The 11,490-nt window shown below is 36.8% G+C and overlaps 1 protein-coding gene across 2 annotated transcripts in view; it reads right to left on the bottom strand.

The window, feature by feature from the left end:
• LOC112148955 (dmX-like protein 1) overlaps positions 1-11,490 on the bottom strand; it is a 47,803-nt gene that overhangs the window by 9,265 nt on the left and 27,048 nt on the right. Inside the window, exons 31-41 of one of the 2 annotated variants that reach the window (XM_036213444.1) lie at positions 11,074-11,241; positions 8,837-9,028; positions 8,605-8,681; positions 5,017-5,138; positions 3,958-4,215; positions 3,689-3,891; positions 3,402-3,550; positions 1,774-1,859; positions 1,453-1,654; positions 544-661; positions 92-195 (exon numbers count right to left, since the gene is read on the bottom strand). In XM_036213444.1, coding sequence (XP_036069337.1) covers positions 115-195; positions 544-661; positions 1,453-1,654; positions 1,774-1,859; positions 3,402-3,550; positions 3,689-3,891; positions 3,958-4,215; positions 5,017-5,138; positions 8,605-8,681; positions 8,837-9,028; positions 11,074-11,241 — 1,656 coding nt within the window. In that variant the 3' untranslated portion in view covers positions 92-114. The remainder of the gene's footprint in view (positions 1-91; positions 196-543; positions 662-1,452; positions 1,655-1,773; positions 1,860-3,401; positions 3,551-3,688; positions 3,892-3,957; positions 4,216-5,016; positions 5,139-8,604; positions 8,682-8,836; positions 9,029-11,073; positions 11,242-11,490) is intronic. The other variant, XM_036213445.1, reaches the window with a different exon arrangement.

The following is an 11,490-nucleotide window of genomic DNA, read 5'->3' as shown; positions in this document are numbered from 1 at the left end:
CACATAATGCAGGTGCATTTTTAAAATGTATTAGCATTTCCAGTATTGACTTTTATTTTGATTTTTGGGACACATACGCTTCCATAGATACCTCAATTGCTCTACTAAAAAGCATCAACCGATCTGAAGCAGTGGTACCTGGTTGTTTCCTGTCTCGTCCATTCCTGAACATTTCACATTGTCTGCCTGGTCCGACTTTAGTGATTTGGGAAGCAGCACAAGGTAGACCAACACAAGAAACACACAACGATGACATGCAGATACACACAGGTTCAATTACTGTGGTGTTAATCACACAGGGTGTAATCATTTTACCATACAAATGAAATTAGCATCATGCAAGTGCAGTTATCATGCAGATTCCCTCCCCACACACAAAAAACATCACAATTCCAGTAGCCAGGATATTAAAACAATCCTTAAACAGCTCGTCTGCGGCTTCAGATGCCTTCCAGATATTATCAGGACAAACTATTGTGTTAATTAGTGTCGGTTAACACACAGTGTCATGCAGTTGGATGCCGCACAGTGACTTTTCCTTACCTGATTTGTGCCGTGTTTTTGGGTGAAGATGTTTCTAATGAACGTCTCCTGAAGTTCTTCTTGCTTCACCAAATACTGCCACAAACGTTTCACTGGCAGAGCCGAAGAGTGACTAGCTCTGTGAAAAATCAACACATTACAAGTTTTAATGAGTAATATTGTTGCCAAAAACTGTAAAAAAAAAAAAAAAAGTGTCAAAATAGAGAAAATTCACATTTTTATATTAATATTATTTTTCCATGGTTTGCAGTGGTGTGAAAATAAAACTAATGATGTGTTTAGAGCACACATCCCTCCCTGTGGTTCACTTCCAGACAACTGTAATTGACACAACTTAATAGAAGTTTGTGATTGGTCGTCTTTTTGCTTGTGTTACATTTACATTAAAAAACAATAACAGTAGAGAACAAAAAAAAAGACAAAGTTAGTTACTTTCTGATCATTTTTATCCCTTTTAACCAACATATTCTTGGTTGTGTGTGCGGTTTTCGACTGATACTGCTGTTGCTCTCATAACCAGATCAATTTTTTAAATATTTTACATCTCTAACAAAAACATGTTTGCAATCTTTTCAAAAATCAACAAATTACCACATAATTCACAGCTCTATCCGATGTCAATGTTTGCCTGTGGGCTTCTGGGGGCATCAACAGGAAAGAGACATAAATTTGGGGTAACAATGGCACCATCACCTTTGTTCATGCTACCTCAATCGGGGCGCCACGGTGACTCAGAGATAAAGCTTTTATGTAATGTAAAGTTTATTGTGAGTGTGGCGTCACAAAGCTTCAGATGGAGATAAATAAGCAGGGGGCTGAAGGGTGTGCAGCTCTGAAGCTGCTTGGAGGAGAGACAGAAACAAGAATAAAAGGAGGTCAACAGGTTCTAAAGGAAGAGTGTGACGATACCTGAACGGGGTGTTGCATGGTTCAAAGAGGGCTTTGTGTCTCAGCAGCGCCGGGCCTGGTGTGATGCTCTCATCTTGAAGGTGGGTGGAGATGTATTTGGGTGGGGGGCCCCCGAAGATCTCCAGTCTCTTCTGCAGCACCTGCTCCCAGCGCTGCAGAGTCTTCAGCACAGCGTGACATAGAGGGGAGGCCACGGGCAAATCTGTGTCAGGAAAAAAGCAATACACAGAAACGAGGAGACAGCAATGGTGAGGAAAAGTAGGGCAGCGCTCATCTGCATTAAAGATGTTAGCGTGATGGGTGTGTATTTTTATTGTTTACCCAACAGATCATATCCTGCCATTGGGTAAAAGGACTTGAGGTTGACCAAGACCAGCTGAACCATGGCCAGACGCATCAAACACCAGCTGGAAGGAAACGGATCATTAATTAGCTTTTTTGAAGAGAAAGATACAGGAAATAAAAACGTAAGTTTTGTTTTTAGCAACACAAATTAAAGAAATTTTATTAAACCCTTAAAACATCAGAGCTTAACAGAGCTTATCAGAGATAAGTCTTCAACCGTTTTCTCAAGTAACGTAAACCAGGTCATTGTGAAGTAGAGAAAAGCGTCCATTTCTGACAGATAAAGTTGAAGAATTTCTGTGGTTCAAAGAGTGTGTGTTAAACTGCTGTTGGGGTAACGGTTCTGACGTCAAAGAGTTAAACACTAAGAACCACAAATATATAAAGTTCACATCCATGTCCAAATTAAGTTTTTTTGGGCTCCGATTTGTTTCAGATTCATTTTATTTTGAGAATCTGTCAATATAGAGTCCAAACCTATTCTTTTATAACACATTTAAAAAATGAGCAAATGTGAAATTAGATCTAGATCCAGGTTTTTCCCCTATTAAACCAGCTCATTGGGCTTGTGGTAGAGTGTCCGCCCTGAGACCGGAAGGTCCTGAGTTCAAATCCAGGCCGAGTCATACCATAGACTAAAAACGGGACCCAGTGTCTCCCTGCTTGACTCAGCATTGGTTAGATTGGGGGGGATAATCCACCAAATGGTTCTCAAGGGCGGCTGTGTCTGCAGCTCACCGCTCCCCCAGGGGTCAAATGTGGAGTACAAATTTCCCATACCTAGGTACGTGACAACTAATGGGGCATTAACTTTATTTTACCATTTAATACTTAAACAGACCATTTCTGTAAAGTAGTTTGAACTATCAAGTAGAAATAAGTCAACTAGAAAAGATGGTCAACTATTAACTGGTAAAAATAGGTGATAATTATTTGTGTGAGAAAGTTTGGTGATAGTTTTAGCATCTTCAGAACTATTGAACATTTTTGATCATATATAATTCATCTCAATTAAAAATTCTTAAAAATTACTCCCTTCTAAAACTTTTATTGTAGCATGAATTAGGACGAGTATTCATGACTAGTTCATATCCATGAAGCCATTCAATTGTCTTGGTTATTTTTGAGAGAATATAATTTTTTTTGCTCAAGTTTTTCCAGAAATTGCACTTTGTGGACAGTCCCTTGGAAGCTGTTTCACTGTCAGCACAGGAGACCCCTATTTTCATGAAAAAGAAACAAAAATCACATCTTTTTCTGCCTTTTTTGAGGTACAAAAACAATAGTTGTCAATTTTAAATGTTTATCAAAATAATTTTGAGCCCAAAAGTCTGAATTTGTGAATACCTTGCTAACTTTACAAAACTCTTTTTCTGCGCCTCCTGCTCCAAACAGTGCCGTATTCTACTGTTGTTTACGGAAATAAAATGTCTTAAACCATTAATGATTTGCAGCCTTCAAGTCGAGTATCTGTCTGTAATAATAAGCTTTGATCATAATACTGAGAAAAACAAATATCCAATCCCTGATCGGAATGCAACGTCCGAATTTAGTTGAGTCTGAAACAACATGACAGGGTCTGGACATCCCTAATGTCCACTTACCTGTATGAATTATTATTTGCGTGCTCTTTCTGTGGAGAGCTGGGCTCAAACACATCATCACATTCGTCATCATCATCGTCCTCTTCTTGGCTGCTCAGGCTTTCCTCTGAGTCATATTCAACCCGGTTTTCTAATGGTGACAGCACAGGCTGAAAAGAAAAACGGAAAAACTAAATATTTTTATATTATAGCGTTATTTCTTAAAAAAATTCACCCGATAGAAATGTTTATGTGGTAAAAATACAAGATAAGTCTCTACTAGAAAGGTTTTTCTTTTGATGTATGACCTTAGCAATAAAGTAATCCCAAATGCTGAGATCTGGAGGAACAAACTGATCCTTAAAGACAGAGGTGACTCCGTGTTCCACAACAGAACCAAATTTGGGACTGGATGGGCCTTCTCGCTCAATCCCGGACTCTTCCTTTGATCCACCGCGAGATGAGAGAAGCCGGAAACGCCTGGTCTTCTTCTCTGAGCCACTTGGAGAGGCTGTAGAGAAAGAGAGGCGAGTTAAGCGTTTCATTCACTCAGATTTCATGACAAACACGTCCATACCTGGTGGAGGTGTTCTAGCTGGACTGCTGGATTTTCCTATGACTGGAATTCGGGCTCCTCCCCCAAAAACGCTCACCCACAGCTTGCTGTGGAGCGGATGGGTCACGATGCGAAACAGCTCGTTGCTGGAGTGAGTCGCCATGCCGTGAACGAAAAGACTCAGGTAGACTGCAGTCAGAATCTCACACAGCAGCACGGCCAAGCCCGGCTGGCTGTCCTCACCTGCCGAGTTCAGCAGACGAATGAGAGACGCAATACCTGAAAGCAAGAGGAAGGGGGAGGAACGTCAAAACAGGAAGTGCTTCAAAATAAAGCCCTTCTGATTTTATTGGCACGCCAAAACAGTTTTATCAACTCCTGCTGCTCTGCAGAAAATGTCTTAAAAAATTATCACAAGCCATTTGATTTTGGCTAAAAACTGCACAATCATTATTAAAATACCACTTAGAAGTAATTTATAGAAGATAAAAAAATGTGTTTGAGTGGAACTTTAAAGGGACCTGATTCTAAATTTCTTTTGATACTTTTCTTAGCTGTCAAACTGACTTTTTTTAGTTAGATTTCATCCCTCAATCCAAAAGTTATGAGTTACATTAATAATTACTGCCTGTAATTACTAATCACTAACAATACCTCCAGCTTTTACTTAAGTTTTTTCTATATATTTTACTAATATTTGATTTTTTTTACATTTTTGAAATATAAGAAAGGTCCTGTCAAAAAAATGTGCATCTTGCCCATATATATATATATATATATATACACACACATTTATAATGGTAGTGATTGAAAATATTTTAATGCTTTAATGCATTTAAACTTATTATACCAAAGATCATAAATCTGCCTAAATTCGCATCTGAAAATGAAGAACCATTCGCAAAAATAACAAGCTGGAGCAAGAGAGATAATAGTAATAAACACTGCCTTTGTTTATGAACAAAATGACTTTTGACCAATGCAAACACAGACAGGAAATCCATCAGTAGCGGGTAGAAAGAGGGTCTGTGTTCCTTGATCTGTTCTCTTCAATCAAGCAAAAGATGCGTCTTGACTTACCTGGCCACTGAGCAGGAGAAGTGTTAGGTTGAGCAGACTCATCCGTGCTGACAGCTCTGAGCAGCTGCTTCTGAGACAGCAAAACGCTCTGATAAACAGTCCCGGTGAAGTGGTTCACATGGCTTTGGAAATAACAGGGAAAAGAACCCAATCACAAATTAGCTTACATTTGTTAGAAATAAAAAAATACATAAAACACCTGGCTTGTGTCATTTTGATAGTTATCTAGAAATCCCTCATTTAAAGAGTTTTTACTTTTATTATAAATTATGGGTTTTCATAGACATGTTGTCATGCTGCGATCTGCCAAAACATAGAGCACCTTAGAATCTCTGCCTGCTGTGCTGCTCAGAAACAAAGAAGAAGCACCTAATCATGAAGGAAACAACAGCAGACAAGCTGTCACATCAAGCTGCTTTTAAACCCCTGAATGTCAGAAATAAAACCTCATGTTGGACGGGAACATTATGCGTTGGTTCAGCCACCAGGGAGTCTATTAGGTCTCTAGTTCTCCTTTCAATTCCTGTGGAAAATCCTTAATTGCTTTTTCTTGAAACGATTCCTAAAGTTAAAAGGAGACGGCGCTCAAACGAAGCTGCAGTCACTGTTCTTCAGGCCATCTTTAATCCACCCCCCACAGAGATTCACACTTTTATGTACCTACAGTTGTTTGGTAGTAACATGATTTCAGCAATAATATGTACCGGCAGTGCATGTAAACAGAAGGCAGATTGACTGCAGTTACAGAATTTAAGCCAAACATGGAATTTTTTTCTAAATAGTTGTCTGAATTTGGCATAATTTAACATTTAGGCAAATGATTACTCAGATGTTATTAATTTTGTTTCTGTATGAACACCTGACTTGTGCAAAAAAAAAAAGGAAAATATTGCTTTTTTGTCATACAAAACATCTTTAAAGCCAACATAACCATCTAAATGCATCAAGAGGGCCATAAGTGATAAGAAGACAACTAAAAGACTGGCCAATAAGAAATATTACTAGTATAAATTTAGTTATATGGTAAAATGTGCTGCATTCTTATATATTAAACATTGAGATACAATTAGGAATTATCCAAAAACTTAAAAACAACACAAAGTAAAATATAAATTTAGGTATTTATTCTGTATTTTGGAATTGAATACTTTTAAATTATTCATCTAAATATTAAGCATAGACACTGTATATTTAAGTCTTCTAAGCCATTTATGAATATAACATTTATTTTAATAATTGACCTAATTAAAGTAAGATTAATGTGGGTCCCAAAGCAGAGTAGACTTGAAAGACTGAGAGAATAAAGGCTTTTGGGTTTTAGAAAAGGATGAAATGAAGAAAAAAATTATAACATTTCATATCATAATTGCCAAAGTTAAACAAATGAAATAGGAAAGAGATTTCTTAACCATTAAAGTCTCAACAGCAGGTGACAGACTGCTGTTTAATCCCTTTGCTGTTCATGTGAGGGGCATTTGAAAGTAAAGGACGTCCTCTTATCAGGTTTTAGTAACAAGCGTGGAGAATTTAAACAGAGTAAAGAAGGCATCTTTTTGATTAAAAAGAAAATAACACAATCTGTTAATAGACTTTGTCTTTGAAGCTACACCCTGGTGTCCTAATGTCCCAGTTTGATAAAGCAAGAGTTCAAACAACCCATCAAGAGGCAACGTGGCAGAGGCGTGACACCAACTCCGAGCAGCACAGCTGTACGCCAAAAGCTCCAAAATATAAATAAGTAAGCATGCACATTCTCTTCTCTGAAGTCTGAATCCTTCTGTGCTGTTGTCAAACTGATTGGAACTTATAAAACATCAGGGTCTTAAATAAACAATGCAAAAAAAAAAAAAAAATCTGCAGGAACCAACAGTCTAATTAAGCATGTACAATCAGAATGACAAACTGCATCTTTGCAGCTTTTATAATTCATATTCCACATGAGCAAAATACAACTTTTGATTAGATTTGTAGTTATTAATCAGTAATTCCTTATCTACACCTTAAATCAGGTTACGGCACTAGATATGCGATAAAGGTTGCAAAGGCCATCATCAGCTTAAGTTAAAACTTTAGTTTTTATTTTGCAAATTTAACAGTATCTTTAAAACGTGCTGGAGTATCAGACTTAGATCCCTAAAATCATAGCATAATAACTTTTTCAAACTTTTCTTTCTTGTTTAAACTGTCAAAGTTCAAACCTTCATAGAAAAATAAATCCAGTATTAGAGAATGAAAACAACATTCTGCTCACAGTGGAAGATTTATGCGAATTTGACAAGCTGAACACATTCTGTACAGGCAGGCGCGGATTTACCATTAGGCAAAGGTAGGTGAAGCTCTAGAATAATGTCTAATATTATTTAACTCTGCCATAAAAAACCCAAATCACCGAAATGACACAAGACTGATCATGTGAACGTGTTTTGTCCTCGGCTCTGTGTAGCAATGGACTATTCCATTAGACATATCTACAAAATAAAATTCTTTAACATTTGAATGTGATTTCACTTTTGACAATGTATAAAAGTGGAGCAGTGAAGAAGTAATTTGATGGACCATTTATTTTTAAATAAATTATTAATACAACCACTGAAGAGTGCCCCATGTTATTGCTCGCCTGGGGCCACAAAACTGCTAAGTCTGCCACTGTGTGCAATGTGCTGTAAAAAATATTTTTAAAAAACATACAAAATTGCACTGGAGAAAAAAAAAATCCAAAAAATAGCAAAACCATAATATAGCGAAGGACCACTGAATATGACTTAAATAAATAAAGAGTTTGAGCTTTTTAATAAAGAAAATTGAGCCTGATTAGATAAATAAAATAAAAAAAAAACAAAACCATAAATCATACAAGGTTTGAAAAACAAAACTGTATATAGACATGTCCAGCTTATGATCCCATTCACTCCATATTAAGCAGTCCAGCATTATAACATAAATAAATATATTTACAGCCTGGTTACATAAATCTTTTTATGCCACTTTGGTTAGATTACTCTATAAACTGCACCTAAAAGTGCATTTTTATGAACCACATAATTCTATTTTATATTTAACTATAATAGATTAGCATCAAATGTTCTTTTAATGCCCTGTAATAAAATGATTTTATCACACTCAGCGACAAAAGAAAATCACATCTAGCCTTAACTGCAGTCGTCACCATCATCTTTCAGTTCTGACACATTTTGCTGCTTCTAGGTTACATTTCCACCGCTTGTTTGATGGAAATGAACGTTGCTGCACAAAAACATCCTGTGTGTATTTTTAGAGGAGAATCGCTGCAATCAAAACTGACTGCTATACAGATACTTTTTTCAATCAGAACATTTCCACAACTAAAATACAGGTTTAAAGGTTTACTTTTAAAAGTTTACTCATTTAGCATCATTACAAGTTTTTCTAATACTTTATGAAACATGAATTGTTGTCAGTGACTGTAAAAGTAGATATTGAACTTTTTTCCTTTTGCATTACTCTTAATTCTTTGTTGCAATTGTTTAAATGTTCTGAAATATTAGAGTTTTAGGATGCAAAATGTAGCCCAACAGGTGACAGTATTGCATTTATTGCACAGGTATTTACCTGTATGTATGTCCATCACAAAGACACTGATATATGCAGGCGGACAAGGAAGCAGCCAGAGTGTGCATCACATAGATCTGAAATAAAAGAAAAAAAGCCTTTAAACTGAAACATACAGTTCCATTAAATGTAAAATGCTTTTGTTTTTCAGATTTGAACAGTTCTGCTTAAAATGATCTACTTATTATTTCACATTTTTGTTAGCATTACAAGATTCAGCATCTTTTCTGACCTCATTGTTAACAACGTCAGGATGTGGAGGGGAGTCCAGCGCATTGATGGTCTGCAAGATGTCATGTGCCAGGTTGGTCAGGTATACTATAGGATTAGCCACCACCGTCTTTACATTGGCAGTACAAGCCATAAGAAGAGGGATGGACGTTTGCTGAGAACCCAGAGGCTTCACTGACTTGAGATAGTCGTCCTGTGGAGGAAAATCAAAGAGGTCGGATCATCCTCACAACAAACCTTTATCATGTAAAAAAAAGACATGCAAACTTTAATAAATAAATATGTTAGCAAACAAATGTCACTAAAAGATCTTCATGTCTAATCTTTAATATGTAGTCAACTTGCAGACATAAAAAAACTAGGAAGAAGTGAGTTGAACTTTTGCTGTTCTTTAAGTGAACAGAATGAACGGAACAGAAATGAGGCAACTGGCAGAAATATCATCAAGGATTTGACTGACAAATGAGGAGCGGAAAAGGAGCAGCAGTGGAAGGAAAGTGTGTCTGTAACTTACTCCTGAATAAAAAATGCTGTCACTAACCTACCTAACAGAAACTTTTTACACTGTTTAAAGTCAGGATAAAGGAAACAAACACACAAAAATACTCGACAACCATCAAAACATTTCACAACTGTGAACTTTTTAACAAAAAGGAGGAGAGCAGTATAGACCACCAGGGTCCACTTACTGCCAACTTTGAGCAAATTCCCCTGTTGGACCTTGGAGTTGTTTACCTCTCAGAACAATTCTTTTTTTTTAAGCCTAAGGCTAAACCTCCTCCTAGAGCTGCAAGCTTCAACACAAGCTGCCAGCTCTCTGCTGTAGGTGCACAAACAACCACCAGAGTACAGTCACCATGCCCGAGAGTCTCGCTGTCCATCTAGGGAAACTGTGACACTCGGATGGCCTAACTTCTGTCTTTCATGTGTGCTTTGCTGCTCATCCGCTCAGTATGAACACTTTCAAAGAGAATTTTACATCTGATCATTTGGAGGATCTCTACACACATGTGCAAAAAAGCTGCTCAACTAAAGCAGTGTTGACCGAGATCATATTGCTCATAACTATCCATGCACACTGTTTTTTTTTTTTTTTAATTTAAACTTCCCACTCCAACTATATTTATTTGTATTGTAAAATTGTTCCCAGTGGTCTTTTGATTGATTAATTGATTGCATAAATTGTAGACAATACAAAACAAAAAAACAGATTTTTCAAACTTATTAACTAAAGTCAAGTAACATTTGATTTACTGCTTGAAAAGGAGTGGAAAGAAGCAAACATATAATCCCACCCCTACTTGTTTCCTCATTTTATAGTTTTGCATAGTTTTCGTAATCCGGTTGTGATCAGATCAAGTGCATATTTTTTTAAGTAACAAAACTGAGTAATTATTGATTGTTGATTAATCTCAGAAATTTTTTTATTATTTCAGTAAACAGTAACAAAAATCCCACAGATTTGTAATACTCATTGATTATCATCAGAATACAATTTCATATTAGTCCAAGAATCCTCTCTACACACTGCAGATCAAGTTTTCAAGTGACAGTAGAGAGCTTATTGATTATCCACTGAAAGAGTTCCTTCATATTCTCAGTAAACATTAATGATTCACACTTTAGGTAACCATTATGTAATAATCATTGAATATCATTAGATCACATAATTGCATTAATGCAGGAATCAAGGCTGCATATTTTTAGAACACGTAAAGATTTTAAAACTATTTAAATTGTAGTAGGTCTTTAAACATTAAATTTTTTCATTATTGGAAGTCACAAACATTCCATTTGTCTTTATCCCCATGAGAATTGTAGACAGGTATGAAAAAAAAATAAGAACAACAAAAACATTTGGGTTTTTTGGAAACTGCTGAAGCCATCAACCTCCAAACTTAACATGGATTTGTGTTTGCAGCTACATAAATCAGAAAATTCCACCAAGACTTTTAAATGGTGCTACATTTGCTTTCCTTTTTTTGAAGTCTGCAACGCAGAATTGTAACACCAGTTTAAAAATAGATGGAGCGGAGGCTTAAAGCTGGCTGCTATGAGCCCAGGTGTATAGAAGTGACTGAAAACAGCACGGACGCTGCAGCTCAGTGGCATTAAAAACAACCAGACATTTTTAATAACCAGCAAGTTAATTCAGCTTTTCCAAAATACATGCTGAAATCAATCTTTCCCTCAGTTTCTTAGCTGCCCGCGGTGAGTATCTGCACATGGTTTATTTACCTGGTGGGACTCCTGAAGCAGCAATATGAGCTCCATGCGTACCGAAGCCAGTCCTCCACCGTGGGAGCCGTGCAGGCTGCAGTAGCTCAGAAACATCCTCAATAAAGGCTGGTTACTCTGCAGCCACTGTCTTCTGCTCCTGTGGTTATCAGCATGGGGGCTCTGGGGCTGAAAAACATTACAGGCTTCATTACTCTTGTGGAAATAAAGTATGTTTTTCTATAATCATGGCACGGTTGTCCAGCTGGTTGGTATTCAACAAAAGCCCCAGAGTGGTGTGAAAATAATTGTTTTAAAGCCAGAGGACAATAGTCTGCTCTGCAAAAAATATGATATAAAAATGAAAAGGGAATGAAAGGTTTTAGAACAACAACAAAAAGAATGTTTCACAAAACTTTAAGTTTTTCTGATCCACAA

Source organism: Oryzias melastigma, linkage group LG9 (genome assembly GCF_002922805.2).
Source record: "Oryzias melastigma strain HK-1 linkage group LG9, ASM292280v2, whole genome shotgun sequence".
In the NCBI taxonomy this organism is placed as follows: Eukaryota; Metazoa; Chordata; class Actinopteri; order Beloniformes; family Adrianichthyidae; genus Oryzias; species Oryzias melastigma.
This window is presented reverse-complemented; position numbering and strand designations above follow the sequence as displayed.